Genomic DNA, 18570 nt, shown 5'->3' with positions numbered 1-18570 from the left:
GTTTCTGGGCATAATACAAGGTGTTGGTTATAACCTATAAACACCTTAGGCCCTGGGTATTTAAGAGAATGCCATGAGCCTCACTGTCCATTGAGATCATCTGGAGAGGTTCATCTGCAGTTGCCACCAGCTCGTCTGGCGGCTATGCAGGGAAGGGCCTTCTCTGTTGCTGGCTCAAAACTCTGGAATGCATTCCTTGATGAAATAAAAGCCTCCCCATCTCTGACATCTTTTAACAAGTCCCTAAAGACTCGTTTTTTCACCCAAGCTTTTTAACTTGACTGTAGTTTAAAAAATTTTAAGGTTCTCTTTTTAAATTTGTTTTATGTTGTTAAACTGCTCAAAGATGGAAGTTTGGGGCAGTCTACAAATTTGAGAAATAAACAAACAAACTTCTCAGAGGCATATGGTTGCTCCTGTTTGAAACAGAAGGCTGAACAATTGACATAAAAGCTTTGCTGGATCGGGCCTGTTTCCCACAGTTTCCCAAAGTGACCCACCGGACCTTTGGTCTCATCCAGCAGATCTCTTACTATATTCCTAGGCTCCAGTTTGGTGGGTACCCTGACATCTTCAGTATAAAGGCTAATCCAGTCCTGCACAACTGGCATAATATTTTGAAGGGATTGGTAGACAGTCAACAACACGGAGATATACCTGAGATCTGTCGATGCAGTAAAAGCGATCTGCAGAAGTTGCTGGAAGTAAGAAGGAAAGAGCTGTGTTAATAAGAAGTCTGAGTAAAATGTTTCTTTTAAAATGCTACAAATCCATCCTGTACTTTTCGGCATGACTATGAGTACAATTCATGTTCCTGCCTTCATCAACACATTGTAGGGTTTTTTTCCCAGTAGTGCCACCTTGACCATTACTGGAACTAAAGCACTATCAAAGGAAGACCTAGATAGCAGGCACTGCATGAAACCAGCCAAAAACTGTACAAATACTACACTCATAATAAACAATTTGTTGTCTTGATAGTGGGTAATAATAGAACAAACATAATAATAGAACAAATAAAGCAAAAATAATAGAACAAACAAAGCACAAATAATAAGAAGCATTCAGTTATCCTTACAGTCTTCCACATGAGTGTCTAAGTAGATGTATGTCTTTGCTGGACAGGGGGGAAAAGTCACTTTAAACACTTACCATCTAGGAAGCACCATCTAGGAGAAAGTTTCTGAACTGACAGGACTCTTGGAAAAGAACTTTCCTGGTCCTAGGTGGAAGAGAAGAAAATATTACTTTAAATATAGTGCCAGGTCTAAAGTTACTTATTATTATTTCTCCACCACCCACAGACAAATCACTGTATGCATATTTCATTCAGATCCACAGGAATAAACTATCTTGTTCATTCCCATTTATTTATCTAACACATATGTGTGTGTATCCTAGACACAGAAAGGTGAGTGTATTTCCATAATGTAGCAGTAGTCATTTAGGGCTGCAAATAATACCCAAGGAAGTCCACATCTGATAATCTGGTATAGTAACACCACCGTCATGAACTGCTTAGGGATGGGGCCAAAGCTCAGTGGTGGAGCATCTGCTTTGCATGCAGAAGGTCCCAGGTTCCATCTCTGGCATCTCCAGACAGGGCTGGAAAAGACGCCTGCCTGAAATCTTGGAGAGCTGCTGCCAGCCAGAGTAGACAATACTGAGCTAGATGAACCAACAGCCTGACTTTGTATAAGGCAGTTTCCTATGTTCCTATGTACTAAGAAAGGCAAATAAAGGTGGTATACTCTCCTATTAAACAACAAACTGTTTTTCTTCAAAAACAGAAGAAAACAGTCCAGCAGAGAGCTCTAGCTCAGCCAGCAGTAAGAAGCAGGCTGTGAAGAAAGTTGCAATGCCAGTGCCAAAAATGTGAAACTGAATAGCAAATACCATCTGGATTGTGGCAGGCTCCTAAACAGCTATGTTCTTGGTCCATTACTGGTCTGCCACAAACAAGCCCTCCCTTCCTAGTCATTGAGGCTATCAGCATGTGCACCCTAACCCAGGCTAGGAGGGCCCAGCATGGGTTAGGCTGTGCGTGAGAGGGAGCCTGATCCCAGATTGGGCCCAATCCCAGGGGAGCAGTGCTGCCCAGCCTCACCTTTAAACCTGGCTCTTAGCCAGGGTTAAGGGCTCAAGTGAACCCTTAACCTGGGCTCCGGGATCATGTGTTTCTTGGGGCTGTGCTCAGCCCCAGTGGATGCAGAGAGGGGCTCCTAGAGAGTCTGCCTCCTGGGGGGATCCCCCAATGCATCATACATGTTGCACCATGCATTGTAGGATATCAGGAGGCGAAGACGCATCATCCTGGCCTCCAGAACTCTGCACTGTGGCACACAGTGTGGATTGTCTGGGAGTGCAGACCGTGCTCCCAGCAACAACCAGCTCTTGTCTGGGGGGAAGATGAGTTCCACCAGCCTTCCACCCACATGCCTGGTCATGTGAACAACCTCATTGCTTCCAACCAAGCTGTTACAGTAATTAAGGTTTAATCTACTGAAGAACTCCATTTCTAATTTTTCACAAGCAGGGTGATACTCTATAGTTTGGCATGATGTTTCTGCAAGTTGCTAATGATTCCTTTTTTGGCCCTGCGCAAACCTGCAAGATTCTTATTAAGAGCTGCTTCTGGGCTTGATTTAAGCCATCCATCTATCATCTGCTTCTGTCCCTTATTATGCAAGATGGAAAGCAAATGATGCTCCTGACACCCTGCACATACAGTCTCCCAGAAGATTTGAAGACATGCCAGTCCCAGAAGCAAAGTGTTACTCATGCTGCTTTTGTAGGCAATATTTCTATCACACACTGTTTTATCTACTGCATGCAAAAAAATCAACCAATGAATAGCTTCTCAAGCACACTGTTACATGCTCCCCACTTCTCCCAGTGTTGAGATGTCCAAGACTAACACTTTCAGATTTCATTTCTTTGGATGAGAGAAAGAATCCTGGAGGGCTATGGTGCCTTTGTAAATATCTCTTCATTTACAAAATATACAAGCAGGTCACAGCAGGAGTGCAGAGACTGCAGCAGGCAGCCCACTTGCATGTGGAAAGTCCATGTGGTGGTTGGTCCATGAAGAAGTGGTGGACCAGTTCAAATAGTCTGCCCCAATAACTGGTGAATCCATCAGTCGGTTTCCAATATGACTTAGAGCAGTTGCCAGCTAAACTTACTAGTCATCCTCATGGAGCCCTAACTGATATTTGGAACTGAGACTAAGGATGCACCAGTGCTATGTGAGAAGCAGTGGCGCTCCCGATGGCTCCCTGACTTACACAGCACCAATGCTCACATGCAGGGAGGTGAATTACAGCAACCTCCCCTTCCTCCAGAAGCTGTCTGTGTCACACAAAAATATGTCCCTGAGGGCTGTACAACCCTCAGGGACATATTTTTGTGTGGCACAACATGCTTCTGGGGGAATGAGAGACGATCAAAATCCCACCTGATACAATTGCTACTGCTGAGTTAGTTGAAGTCAGCAGGAATGCCACGGCTTCTCCAATACCACCAATGCCTCCTTAGCCTAGATGTCAGCCACTGTTTTTCAGAAAGCTGCAGGGAGGCCAATATTTAGCAACTAGAGGGGGAAGTCAAGGAGTGGGGTTTGTAGATTTCATTACTGCCCCCCCTTTCTTCTCATAATTCAAATACTATAGGGATAAGGCGCAGAGTGTTCTTGACAGTAACGTTCTCTTTTTGGAACTCTTCTCAAGGAAGCCTGTCAGTACCCCTGCTGACTGAGCAAAGAGACATCTTTTAAAGTGGTGATTTCTTATATTTAGCAGGGGGAGAGTAACTGGCCCTGTCCAACCCCAGCACAGCATCCCTCCAGTGGCTGCTGCTGGTATCTGCCTTATATTTCTTTTTAGATTGAGAGCCCTTTGGGGTCAGGGGCCCATCTTATTTATGTATTATTTATTTTTCTATGTAAACCGCTTTGATAACTTTGGTTGAAGAGTGGTATATAAATATCAGTAGTAGTAGTAGTAGTAGTAGTAGTAGTAGTAGTAGTAGACGACGACTAGCTGTTTCCCTTACCTCCTGAACTTACTCAAGACTCTTTTCTTCCAGCAAGCATTCAGAGGGGTAGGCCGATACTGTTTTCAGCTGACCCTATATATTATTTCTGGGTGCTCTGGTATTTTATTGCCCCCCCCTTTTAGTAGCCATATTTATAATTAGTTGCTAAGTTGTTATGGTTATTTGGTTATGTTTTGAATTCTACGCTGATATTGTAATCCACCCTAAGGGCCTTTTGATAACCACATGTTGGGATAGAAATATACACTGAGGCTATTCACACAATGGAGGAAAACCGGGCTAAGGGAGCCCTGGCTGGTTTTCCTCCATCGTGAGAACCACTGGGCTCACAGGTGAGCCTGATGGTTCGATGGCCACTAGCCTTCCAAATAAGCCCTCCCCTTAAATGAGGTTAGCAGAGCAAGCGCTCCGCTAAACCTGGGTTTTTTTTTAAATCATGAGTCAGCATGGAGCGGCTCTGCAGCACAGTGACTCACGAGGAAACCCCCAACCGGGAGGCTCCCCAGAATGCCCTACGTAATTGCACGGGGCATTCTGCAACTTCCGGGGGCTGGTCAGCCCTCGATCCCCTCTGCCTCTACCGGCTCCGTGATGGAGCTGGTAATCATGTGGGCAGCCAATCTAGACACCCAGGGACAGCTTGGTGATCACCTGCAGGGAGGGCTAAGTTAACCTGCTCTCCCCACAGACCGACCCGAAGCTCTTCTCACTAATCATGAGAAGAGCTTCATTAAATTTATAAATATCTACCTACCAGCTTTCTCTCTCACATATATGGCACAATTTCATCCCCTGCTCCTGCAAAGATCCCATTCATTGACACAGAATTTGAGGTACCTTGATCAAAATTGCTGTAGTGCTGCACTAAAGAGGGAGAGGCTCAACACTGTACAATTAGAAGTAGAAAAATAAATCATAGGGACATAGGAAGCTGGCTTAGATTGAATCAGACCATTGGTCCAGCTAGCACTGTACTGAACCTCTCTGGGGTTTCAGCCAGGGGTCTCCCCAGACTATCTGAAGATGCTGGAGATTGAAACTAGGACCTTCTACATGTAGAGCAGATGCTCTACCACTGAGCAACAGCCCCATCTCCCTGGGCTATGGCAGCCCCATCCCCGTAGGGTTTTTGAAGAAATGAATCTATATGCTGCCAGATTCCATACAAAAAGAACCATCCCTAGACATTTTGCTGCCCTCAAGTGGATGTACTTGAATCTGAGATGCATGTCTTGGGATCTCTTGAAAAGTCACTGAAGATGCTAGGAAACAGTTTTCAAAGTTTGGACCTCTCCATCAGTATATCTAAAAATCTTGGCATCCCAAGCAACTGCTTGGGTTGATTCCTCAGTGAGGCCAGATGTAATTGCAGGACAGAAAACAGCTGGTACTCAAGTAATCTACAGAGCCAATGCAGAGTCAAGCATGAGTTCAGAGTCAAACACAGCTTTACCACTACAAATATACTACTACTAAGGATATTTATATACCGCTTTTCAACAAAAGTTCCCAAAGCAGTTTACATAGATATAAATAAATAAATAAAAATGGCTCCCCAAAGGACTCACAAACCAAAAAAAACATAAGAGAGTAAGCAGCAACAGCCACAGGAGGGATACTCTGCTGGGGTTGCTCTTATTCTTTAGGTAAAAGAATAAGAGAATGTGGCATGGATGAAATGTGCTGGCTCTAACAGCACCAATGAAGATAAGCTGCATCAAAGAGAAAGGTAAAAAGATTCCTGGGCCCAGCTGTATAGCCAAGGAAGGGTTAGCTTTGGCAGGCATCCACTTGAAGCAGGAATATATTTATTCTCCTTCAGTTACTTTGTTGAGGACAACCCAACTCTGCTGCTGAGCCAGGGGGAGGCGGAGCTAACACTCTCATGAAGGTCGATTTCTATGTATTCAACATATTGGAGCAACAAGCAACATGAAAAAGGAAGGAAGCATAAATCAGCATCTAGCAAAAACTGGAAGCTTTTTGCTGAGTCTCCCTATTCCAAATTCCAAAGGAAACTCAAGAGAGAAACGTATTTTTGTTTTTACAACCTAAAAGTGCCCAAGATACCTCATTAGTAAAACATGAAGATGGCTTTATTCACAAAACCATTTGAGTGCTGCTGTCATCCTGCTTTCTCTCCTGTTCCATAACTTAGAGTGGGTTGATAACAAGATAATGCTGTTCACAGAAGAACCCCCAAATTAACCTCAGCAAGGCACTCTGCGGCAAGGACTCCCAGAGAATATATAACTGCCTGAGAAACCCAAGAGAACCAATAAAGCACAAAGGGGGAGTGCATGCAAAATGAAACATTATGAAGTATTGATGGTGTGTGAAAAGCTTAAAAGGGGCATACATGCAGAAGCCGATAGGAATCCACTGATATATACAGCCAACAACCATGAGAGAGTGGTGATATACAGGGAAGATAGATGTCAAAAAAGAGGTGATGGGTTTTGGCAGTTCAGATTTTAGGTCATGCCCTTCAATAATAGACTTTAAAACAAGAATTAAAGACATCTAAATGCATGGCAAAGACAAAGATCCTCATCACGAAATGTCAGTTGCAATGAAGAACATGGTGACTCCAATCCAGCTAAAAGTAGTTGTGACTGAAGCCTAGTTTTTATCAGCAGATGAGGCAAACAACCTGTTTTTGGATTTTACACATCAGACTGCGCACTGCAGGTGGGGGAATCAATATGACTAAATATTTCCTTCGGGGGAAGGGACATGATTACACACAGAAAACTAGCATGTAAGGCAGAAGGCTAGGCAAAACCCTTCTCTGTGACATCTTGTTTTCTGGGGCATGAAAGTTTAGGGATATGGAAAAGCATTCCATTATGTGAGGTGTTTGTGAGATCTAAATCAGAGCACTATTGAAATAGGACTTCAGCTAGAACTACAGTAACTTGTGCATTGATTTCAATGGAACATATACACAATTAACTTTAGATGGATCAGGGCCAAAATATTCCACAGACAATTAAAAGGTGGGATATTTCATAAGGAGTTGCAGCAGGGGTGTATAGTTACAATGGAACAAGGTGGGACACATGTCCCTGGGCTGCAGAGGGAGGAGGCACTGGTTGTGTGACAGTTCACTCTTCACTCTCCACCTCCCCAAGACCCCAACACATTGACATGCTTAAGGAGAAGAAGGTGGTGGGGATCTTCATTTGTCCCAGTACCAACTCCTGTCTTGCTACACCCCTGAATTGCACATTTCCTCCTGTGCGAATGAGGATCCTTGGAAGAACTGGAAGCTTTGCCAAGGTTTGCTATGCAATGTTATAAAACCTGACATATCTATTTTATGGAACAAGAACTGTTACCAGCTGAATACTCTGAAAAAATGATCCATTCCTATGAAATGCTGAGCAGTCTCAACTATTATCGATTTTTTTTTCCCTGGGAGTAACAAGCTGTAGCAGAAACAGAGAGACAATCCAATGCTGTCTCTGTTGATCTTCATGACATGAGGCCTTATTCTCCATGAAAAATTCACACAAAAATGTGGGGAAAGTAAAGACAGACAGCTACCCTCGTCAGGTATTGTTCATGTGATGGATTTCATTTTATCAAAATCTCAGTTTCCAACGTTAAGGGATGTGTGTGTGTGTGTGTGTGTGTGTGTGTGTGTGTGTGTGTGTGTGCGCGCATGTGTGATAAGGAAAGTGCATGAAGGTGATAAGAGAATACTATACTCCTTAAGGCAAAACCAGATTAAAAATGCAACTCCTTGTATCACATGTGATAATATTAAAAATGGATGCTAGGGGACAAATGTTCAAATCCAGCCATCTAGACTGTAAATGCAAACTGGAAGTACTGCAAAACATCTTTGCTCTATACTGGAAATAATTTATGAAAGGGTCCAGGTTGGCTTGGCCTCCCTCGCAACAATTTCTGCAGCCCATTCTCTTTGCCCCACACAACCTAATGGAAGAGTCACTTCCCATCTGCACTGTCTCAGCCCTTAATCTGCATAACCCCACCCTGAGTTCATCCTTGGTCACAGAGGTGATTTCTAGAAAGTGACGAAGAGATGGGACTGATGAACTGATTTCTATATATGGTAAGCAAAATGGCCAACTTGATGATGTCCAGGGCAGAACAATGACCCATCTATTCCAGGAAGAAAAGCACAGCAAGTTTCTGTGGTCGCTGAGACACATTCCTACCCCAATCAGATTCCTCTTGGTGCAGGCTGGGCTACCCAGAATCAGAAGAGGATTTTGCTCTCTGGGCAACCCAGTTGTAGTGCTCCACTTTTTCTCAAAAGAGGGATGGAGGGCAATAACTAAATGGGAAATATTCAAGGCCTGTATTCAGAGACACCACTGAGGTGGGGGATAAACTGCCATCTGCCTGTCCTGATACCAGCATCTTGGCAGAAGTAGGTTTTGAACTTCCCCCAATAGTCTGGCTGGTTGCAGTGTGTTTCTTTCAACCGATGGACCTTACGGATGAACAGCCAATGAGCCGGCTTGTTTGGAATGGCCCTGCCCTGGGCTCTGTTTCTTGGCCAAGCCAGAGCATGATGGAACCCAGGGACTTCACTTTAGATGTTTCGATTTTTATACAATATATTATGGCACACATCCTGACTCACAAAGCCTGAGACTTACATGAGAAGTGCCGTGCTGCTGATGGGTTCAGCTAAGGCAGCACCAGTGCACACATGGGGAGGGAGCAAACTTCTATGACCTCCCAAGATCGGTATTTCACTCTGCCTACTCCTGGTTGCTACTGCAGCAGAAACAATTCAGGTACGGTACCTACATTATGCCTACATTTCCCTGACTATGGACTGATAATAACATTGAGAGGGGATACTAAGATCTAGAAAACAGTATACAGGTAGGAGGAGAGGTTAATTCTCAGAAGTAGTCAGATAACCCTGCCCTAGTATCATTGCTTCAATATAAATCAGAGGGCCACCCCCACCCTGCAAGCTACTTTAAAGCATTTTTTTAAAAAGTCATGAGATCCAATCAAAGATCTCCAGTATCACATGTGGTTTGGCCTTTATGCTTTATGCTGTGGCAAGATCTGAGTCCGGGATTTCACAGCTCATACTCTTAGCCACTACACTATTAATAAGCTTCTACAGCCCTGGGTATTTTCAAAGACTCAGTACACCTTGCCACTGTTTAAGGTGGGTAACAAATGTAATGTTCATTGAATTGACAAAATCCAGTCAAGTTCTGCTTTTAAGAACAATGAATGCAGTCCAAAAAATAAAAATAAAAAAATAACCTGAATAAGACCTCCCAGAATTCTTCTTCTAAAAGAGAAAGAAAGAGGAAAACATCATATCTTACCTGGTAGTGAACTCTCTGTGTTGTTGAAGTTACTGACTGCAAATCCTAAAGAAATAAAGCCCAACAAAAACAATGATAAATCCAAAGCCAATTTCAGCCTGCTTCTTATGTAAAATATCCCTCTAATTTGTTTGTCATATGATGTCAAACTTTCTTTAAAAAATTGCAACCCCAAACAATGGCTGACATCCTGACTAACCATGGGCCTGTATGCTGGGAAAAAGCATCCTCACTGCAGAGAGTTTCCAGACCCTCAGGGAGATAGTTTTGGGTTGCACATAGCATATATGGGGGAAGGAGAAATTGGGACTAATTGCCCCCCTTCCTCAATAGCTGCTGTGGAGCTCCAGAAGCACTCCACAGTGGGGGCACGTCTTCCTGACACACAGGCTGTTGACTCCAACAATTTTCAACAAAGCCAAGGCAAATCTTCTGTAAGTGCAAAGCAGTTTTGCCAGATTTTAGATTTCTAACCTATGGTTTTGGTGGGCTGTTCTTCAGACCTACAGATTAGCAGATTAATCTTCAATTACCAGCACTTCTCCAGACCCCACCTTGTGACATCACCAGGCGTGGACTCTTGAATCTCAGATTTGGAGATATCTTTAACCTTTGATAACCTAGATCCAGGTCAAGTTTCTGCTTGACAACAATCACCATCAAGTGATTTGAGCTAAAACATAGCCTGCTATTTTACTAGTAGTCCTGATGCAATTATCTAGGACTATGAGTATAGCGCTTAATTTCTGGAATGAGACACACTAGAATTCCACATTATTCAGAGCTCCCCAATCACCCTCAGCATTCAGCTGCCCAGACTAAGATTGTCCAGCTTTTCTGTAACAATGTGTACACCCTCCCCTGTCCAGAGCTCTAGTTACAAAGAGTCATTATGACATCAGAACACATTACCCAATGGTGTCAAGAGAAACACAGCTGGTCAGAGGGTGGGAAGGAGACTGCAAGAATGAACAGGTGATAAGGCAATGACACTAACAATCTGTGGGCAGTGAAGATACTGGTACGCCAGCCCAATGGTCAACAGCATTTGCAGCAACTCACCTCCTGCAGGCGATCCACATACATTCGACAAGTCTCCAGGTCACAGTCTCCGCGGACTACTATAATTCCCAGAGGAATGGCTACAGGGATAATAAAATTAATCATCGTCATTAGCATCTTCTTCTTTCAAAATACAAAGAGTCTCTCTCAGTTATATCTCATATCATAATCAACAACAAATATTTATATACAGCTTTTCAACAAAAGTTTCCAAAGTGGTTTACACAGAGAAATAATAAATAAATAAGATGGATCCCTGTATCCAAAGGGCTAACAAACTAATAACAAAACATAAGATAGACACCAGCAACAGTCACTGGAAGTACTGTGCTGGGGGGCGGATAGGGCCAGTTACTCTCCCCCTGCTAAATATAGAGAATCACCACATTTAAAAAGTGCTTCTTTGCCCCGTTAGCAGGGGACAGTTCCCTAGCAGTGGCAGGCAGCCTTGACACTCTATCTGTTGTTGAACTACAACTCCCAGTTGTGGCTGGGGAGGATGGGAGTTGTAGTTCAACAACAGCTGGAGTGCCAAGGTTGTCTACCCCTGTCTTAGAGTGTGCAAGTTTGGAATGAAAGCACTCTTAAGTGTGGTTGCCCTACTGTAGTCAGAATAGCATCAAAATTAGGGTACATTCAGAACTGCAGTCATGGTTAAGACTGTTCACATGATATACATATAGCCCACATAAACCCCTTGGCTAGATAAGAAAGAAAATTTAGACACAGACACACACACACACACACACACACACACACCACTGTCCGTGGAGGCCTGTCAATTTAATGAGTTTATAGGATTTGGGGAAAACAAAGGAAGGCATTCAGAAATAGAAATACTGGCTGACATTTGGTGCAGGCGAATGTGAGTGCTCTTAGCAGGAGCATCCACACAGTGGTAGTGCTTGGGCTCTCTCCAAAGTACAGGCAGTCTTGCACAAGACCACAAATACTTTTCAGAGATGGCCTACACTCCAGAAGTGCTTCCCGAAACACATGGTGACACCAAGCGACATGTTTCCACTCTAACTGAGCACTTCCGGTGCATGGGCAAGCTCCAAAAAGTATTTGTGCTCTTGCACAGGACCACAAAACTGCTTGTGCTTTAGGAAGAGCACAGAACCACTCCAGGACTACTGCTGAGTGGGTGCTCCTTTGGAGTGCACACATTAATGGGCTCTGGATGTCAGCCACTTAAATTATATTTACCAAAAGTGACTGGACATTATCTGACTATGTAAAAAGCAAAGACGCACACATGAGAAATTCCTCTTATCATCTCATTCCCCTGGAAGCTTTGGACACAACCCACTGGAAGGTTCTCCTGTTTGAGCCCCACTAATATGAGCTGGAGTTGCACAGGAGCCACCTTAAGTGGCGCAGTGGGGAAATGCTTGACTAACAAGCAGAAGGTTGCCAGTCTGAATCCCCGATGCTACTAAATTGGGCAGCAGTGATATAGGAAGATGCTGAAAGGCATCATCTCATACTGTGCAGGAGGAGGCAATGGCAAACCCCTCCTGTACTCTACCAAAGAAAACCACAGGCCTCTGTGAGTGCCAGGAATCAAAATTGACTTGATGGCACAGTTTACAGAATTGTGTATTTATATAACACTGTCCGTGTGTATGGCATGGGACAGGCATGTTTCTCATGGGACATGTCTCTAATGGGCATGTCTCTGATGAGACATGTGGATCTTGTGCAGGAAAACTTCCCTGTATCTTTTGTCCCTTTCTATATATCAGTCTGTTTCTCCACACTACAAACGAAAAGACATTTACCACCCTCTTTGTCTAACAGCATCATCAGTAATGCTGAAACAACTTGAAAAAGATCCAACCAACCACCATTTGTATTATATTTTTAAAATGCACTAAAATGGAGTAGCAATTATTTTATTTCAAAAATACATACTCTGTGCATTTTAAATAAATGGGGGAATTTTTTTTAATTGCTTAAAAATACAAAAGCCCCCAAAGCTCACATTATGAGTCATTATTACACCATTAATTTTCTTCCATAAAGCTCACAAGCTGCTTATGGTAGTTTGTTTCATGAGGTTTAAGCTGGAAGTAATAGCTTAAACATTAGAAGACACTTTCTGAACTTGATTTCAGACATCTATTAATGAATAGTCTGTAGTTGGCATTCATTTCTATGTGGGGTTACAAAATGCAAAACAGACAGCACTGATCTAACTTTCTGTCTATGTTCCTGAGAGTTAATTTATACAGGAAACTCGGAAAATTAGAATATCGTGCAAAAGTCCATTAATTTCAGTAATGCAAATTAAAAGGTGAAACTGATATATGAGACAGACGCATTACATGCAAAGCGAGATAAGTCAAGCCTTAATTTGTTATAATTGTGATGATCATGGCGTACAGCTCATGAAAACCCCAAATCCACAATCTCAGAAAATTAGACTATTACATGGAACCAAGAAGACAAGGATTGAAGAACAGAACAATATCGGACCTCTGAAAAGTATAAGCATGCATATGTATTCAGTACTTGGTTTGGGCCCCTTTTGCAGCAATTACTGCCTCAATGCGGCGTGGCATGGATGCTATCAGCCTGTGGCACTGATGAGGTATTATGGAAGACCAGGATGCTTCATTAGCGGCCTTCAGCAATTCTGCATTGTTTGGTCTCATGTCTCTCATCCTTCTCTTGGCAATGCCCCATAGATTCTCTATGGGGTCAGGTCAGGCGAGTTTGCTGGCCAATCAAGCACAGTACACTGCATACTTTTCAGAGGTCCAATATTGTTCTATTCTTCAATCCTTGTCTTCTTGGTTCCATGTAATATTCTAATTTTCTGGGATTGTGGATTTGGGGTTTTCATGAGCTGTACACCATGATCATCACAATTATAACAAATTAAGGCTTGACTTATCTCGCTTTGCATGTAATGCGTCTGTCTCAGTTTCACCTTTTAATTTGCATTACTGAAATTAATGGACTTTTGCACGATATTCTAATTTTCCGAGTTTCACCTGTATTTTCTCCATTTACTTTTTCATATCTCTCACAGGCCATTGGGGTGGTTCCTGCTATCAAGATTAATAAATCTAGCTCTCCTAATGCCAAAGTTCTTTGTTCTATTAGCTTGTGTCTGCTTTATATTTCTTTTTTAGATTGTGAACCCTTTGATGACAGGGAACCACCTTATTTATTTTTCTGTGTATACCGCTTTGGGAACTTTTGTTGAAAAGCGTTATATAAATAGTTATAGCATGGCATAGCATAGCATAGCATTTATCTGGACACTGCTCAGTAATTACAATGACCATTCACAATGGCTGTAATTGGCAATTACACAATCTTTCTAGCTTTTGGGGCTATTCTCACGATCTGCAAAAATCAGGCTTGGAGAGCCTAGCCCAATTTTTGCAGATCGTAAGAACCACCGGGCTCGGCTGTGAGCCCGGTAGTTCTAGATCGGGTAACTCGCTCAAGAACTGCTGCCCTAAAACCAGGTTTGCTAGATCGTGAGTAGCCGCGGTGCGGCTTTGCGCCGTGCCTACTCACGAGGAGACCCCTGGAAGGGAGGCAAAAAGCCGCTTCCCGGCTCCGGGGGTCTCGCCAGCGCTTGCGCAGGGCATGCTGGAGATTGTGGGGGCCAATTGGCCCCCGCTCCCCCAGCCCCCACCGGCTCTGTCACAGAGCTGGCAATCGTGTGGGTGGCTGATACAGCCACCCAGGGCTCCCAGTAGGATCGTCTCCCCGCTCTCCCTGCTCTGCTTCCAAAACCGGGTCTCACCAATCGTGAGTCCCGGCTCTTAGTGTGCTAAATTTAACATCTGTGGTTGGAAAGAAAACCTTGGACTCAACTACATCTCAAGTGAAGAGAAACAAACTTGCTGATAAATTCTGTAGATATACAGAACAGCCCCTGTGAAATGCCTCTTGTCATACAAACTTGTTTGACTTCCCTTGACATTCTCAGATGTTTCTCCATGGGATACTCTGAATTTCACTTTCTCAACATTTCAGTGCCAACCCTAAATTCTAGTTCAGCAATTTCACACTGGAGATTTTCTTTTTGCTGTAACAGACCAACATGGCTTCCCCTCTGGAACAACCCATCGTAAATCTCAAACACACTTAATTCCCTGATTCTGTTCTTGCAATTATAAAAATACATAGAGACTACAACTCCATTCTTCTTGGTGTATCCTCTCTAGATCATTTCCCCAGGATCAGTTAATCATTTGTATGTACAAGCCACATTTTAATATACACAAACAAGCATGAATAAAACTTGATCAAAACTGTTTCTTACTCTTACAAAGCAAAAACATATGTAACCCTCTGCCATTTTAGGTGGCATATACATTGAAAACAAAGCTAGACTAAAAGAATACAAGTAAGGAACAAGAAAGAGATGTTGGTTATAGTAAAGCAATAGAGTGACATAAATGTCTAGAAATATACGAATAAAAAGCCTTGGTTAACATTCCACTGACAGCCCCTCTCTCACGCACTTAGGGATCTGCACAAAACCGGTTTGCTTGGTTCAGTTTGAATTCGAACCAGATTCAAACCAGGGTGGAGTAGTTCGGTTTTGGTTTTGCTCGAACCCCCCCCCCCCGGTTCGGTTCGAATTCAAACCAAGTTTGAACCAGTTTGAACCGGTTTGAGCCTCCAAAACTGGTTTGGGTGGTAGGCACCCACCAAACCCCAAGGCAATTGGGTACTCCTACTATTAACAGTGGATTTTTAAATTATTATTTCCCCCATAGGGAATAGTGGGGGGGGTGGCAGCCCCAAACCCTCCCCTTGGGGGGTGGCATGGCACCCCAAAGTGGGTCTGGGGGCATGGCAGGGATGGCCTCAAGCCATCCCAGGCACCCTCAAGTCCCTGGGATTTTTAGTTCTTAAGATATGGATTTTTACATGTATTTATATTTTCCTTCCATTTCTCAGGTTGCTCCTGCAGATTTTACAGAAACACTTTCACTGACCTAATTGCTGACCTCAGGTCAGTCATTAAGCAATTAAGGTTATCAGTGCACAGTGTGTTCCCTTGCAGGGAAAGTAATAGTCTGCAGACTGCACTGTTACTTTCCTGCAAGGGAACACACTGTGCACTGATAACCTTAATAATGGAAATAATGGGCAATAATTTAAAAAATCAAAAATTCATTAAAAAATCATAGGCGTGTCCAATTGCTTTGGGGTTTGAGTGGTAGTTGGCACCCATGGGTGCCTACCACCCAAACCAGTTTTGGAGGTTTGAACCAGTTCAAACCGGTTCAAATTGAACAAGGCTCAGTTCAGTTTGAATTTGAACCAGCAGGTCGAACCCAATGCCTGGTTCAGTTCGAATTTGAACCGTTGAACCAAATCGGTTCAAATTCAAACTATTTTGCACATCCCTACTCTCATTCACATTCTCACCCATTAACGCATGATTTGACAACCTGAAATTAGGGGTCAGTAACTAGAGGTTCCAGATCAAATTTGATTTTCAGAGGGATGCCAAGAGATTCCACAGTTACCAAGGCTGTTCTCACACACAGCCAGACCCAGGCTTGGCTGCACGTGAGAACCGCCAGGATTGTGCCCGATCCCAGCAGTGCTTCAGCAGCAATCCCAGCTCAGGAGCCTGCCTCCTAAATGAAGTTAAGGGAGTGAGTGCTCCTTTAGCCCCAGTTTTCTGGTTGTGTGCATCCAATGCTGCAACGCTGATGGGTGCCTGCCCGTCATTGGGAGTGTCCCCACAATGTGGGAGTTCCGGGAGCTGGGATGATGCATCCCCATCTCCATGCTGTCAGGGGAAGCAACAGACCATCTGGGCACATGGACTCATGCACTCTGACCCTCCCAGATTCAGTAGCAGGCTTCCCCACCAGCCACCCTGAAGCCCTTTCATGCAATCGTGAGAAAGGGCTCACAATCTCAGAAGCAAAAGGGGTGTGTGGTGGAGTCTGTAGCAACAAGACCAACCAGCAGCCACTTGGGAAAGATGCTTAGCCTCCATCCCCCAGCTTTCCTCTCAAAATGGCCCTGCAATTTAACTAGTTGCTGACCATGGCCCTGGATTATCTAAATGCTGTGAGCCAAGATGGTGTAGTGGTTGGTGCATTGGACCAGGATTGGGGAGACCCAAAGTTTAAATCCCCATTCAGCCATGAAATGTACCGGGTGGTTCTGGGCCAGACACTTGTCTCAGCCTAACCTACCTCACAGGGTTGTTGTGAGGATAAACATAACCATGTACACTGCTCTGGGCTTCTTGGAGGAAAAGTGGGATATAAATGCAGATAGAGAGATGGATAGATAGATAGATAACATTTATAATTCAAGGAAACATTTTCCATAAATTAAAGGAACATAAAATGAGAAAGGTACTCGCAAGTGATACCACATTTCAAATTCTACTTGTTTTTCAAGACTCAAAGAATTAAAATCTTTAGTGCTGAAAGATCATTCTTCTTAAAGCTGCAGGAATCATGAGGAGAAAGCCTACAGAACTGAATTATATGCTTCTCTCCAAGGATAAAATCTGTTCACTATTATTGTTTAGCTTGCTGTGCCAAAATAATTTTTTCAAGAACTATGATGAATGTATTTAAGGACTTTCTAGTTCTAGCTTTATTAGTTCCTCATTGGCTGCTGCTTAGAAGCTGGCTTCTACCTTTTCTCCAGCTGATAAATCTGTGTGGAACCGTGTGTTAAGGGAATGTGTGCTTGGTTCATAAATTCTCTTCTATCTCTCCTATTACATTTTTCAGCATCAAGGAGAGCAGTATATATTTCTGTGGGAAGCAAAAGCCCATTATGCTTGAACAATACAGGAAACGACTGATGAATTACTACATGTGATGAGATGTGGCTCTTCTTGTTGATGGAAAAGTAGCTGCTTGGGTTTTTTAAGGACATCTGCATGGTTGCAGACAGACTATTGTTCAACTTGTCTTGGTTACATGCAAACATACTGTGCAGCGCACGCAAACCACATAGGAGTAAGTGTTTTGAAGGGAAGGCTACAGATGCTATAAATCAACAGTTTCTTATGTGATTGCAACAATTCTTTAATAAGTTTGCACATAGAAGCCACATGATAACACATTACCATGAGGCTATTCCAGTGGCAGAGCCTGACCACCAGTGGCCTGTGTGTGGCCGCGGTGGTGGGCCTGCTCACTCTGCCCTCACTCTCACTGTGAGTCTGACATCAGATGCGGGGGGCGTGGCCTGGCTCCCAAACGGAGCCTCGCAGCTCCGTTCAGGAGTGAGTCAGGCCGGCATAGGGCTAGACGTGAGTCAGGCCAGTGCAGGGCTGGATGTGTAGGGCTGGAAGGGGCCCTGCAGGGAAGAGCCGTGCCACAAACGCAGCAGCCCTTTAACTTCCGAACGGGGGCCGCACAGCCCCACTCGGGAGCTAAAGCAGCACCCCCGGGTCTGACATCAGACATGGGGGGAGGGGGTCCGGGCCGTGAAGCGCGGCCCCTGATTGGGCGTGGCCCGGGTTTTTTGAAACCATTGGCCCAATGATGGCTCCGCCCTGGGCTGTTCTCATGCGCAGCCCAGATCGGGTGAAGGCAGCCAAGTCTGGGCTTAGCTGCACATGAGATCCACTGGGAGCTGTGCCTCTCCTGGTGGTAAGTCAGTGGCAAACCCACTTAGGGAGCTTGTCTATTAGCTGAAGTTAACCTGGGCAAACTGCTCATGAGTCAGCACCACGCAGCACTGACACAGAAGCAGGTGCCTGGCCAGTGCCAGAAAGATCCCCAAAATGCACCATGCAAATGTGCGGTGCATTGTGGGATTTCCTGGGGCCGGGATGACACGTCCCAGCCCCCAAACCTCTGCACTGCCTGGGGCAGCTGACCATCTGGGCGTGCGATCAGCATGCCCAGCAAGGACTGAGCAATTTTCTGCAGGGAAGCTAAGTTTAAGCAGCCTTCCCTGCTGCCCGCCTGGTAGACCTTCTCACTGATCATGAGAAAAGGCCCCACATTTAAATGCGTATTTGAAGCATATGTAAGCAATTCAGATGAACAGCCCCCTCAGACAGTAAAGGGTCTCACTGGGAGCATGTTGGGATGCCCTCCACCAACGTCACAGCGGGTACACTCTCAGTGCAACTCCTTCCTTATTACTA

General features: G+C 44.2%; 1 protein-coding gene across 17 annotated transcripts in view; it reads right to left on the bottom strand.

Annotated features, from left to right (window-relative positions):
* The window catches only part of DGKI (diacylglycerol kinase iota), a 427669-nt gene that overhangs the window by 99665 nt on the left and 309434 nt on the right, over positions 1–18570 (bottom strand). For all 17 annotated transcript variants that reach the window (XR_008307859.1, XR_008307858.1, XM_053252318.1 and 14 more), the window contains 4 exons: positions 10452–10531; positions 9390–9434; positions 1153–1222; positions 658–698 (listed from right to left, as the gene is read on the bottom strand). Coding sequence is in view for 15 of the 17 variants with exons in the window: in XM_053252318.1 (XP_053108293.1) it covers positions 658–698; positions 1153–1222; positions 9390–9434; positions 10452–10531 (236 nt within the window). In the remaining 2 variants the exon portion in view is untranslated. The remainder of the gene's footprint in view (positions 1–657; positions 699–1152; positions 1223–9389; positions 9435–10451; positions 10532–18570) is intronic.

The sequence above is a fragment of the Hemicordylus capensis genome, chromosome 5, assembly GCF_027244095.1.
Source record: "Hemicordylus capensis ecotype Gifberg chromosome 5, rHemCap1.1.pri, whole genome shotgun sequence".
NCBI lineage: Eukaryota > Metazoa > Chordata > Lepidosauria > Squamata > Cordylidae > Hemicordylus > Hemicordylus capensis.
The sequence above is the reverse complement of the archived record's forward strand: the minus strand, read 5'-3'. Positions and strand labels throughout refer to the sequence as shown.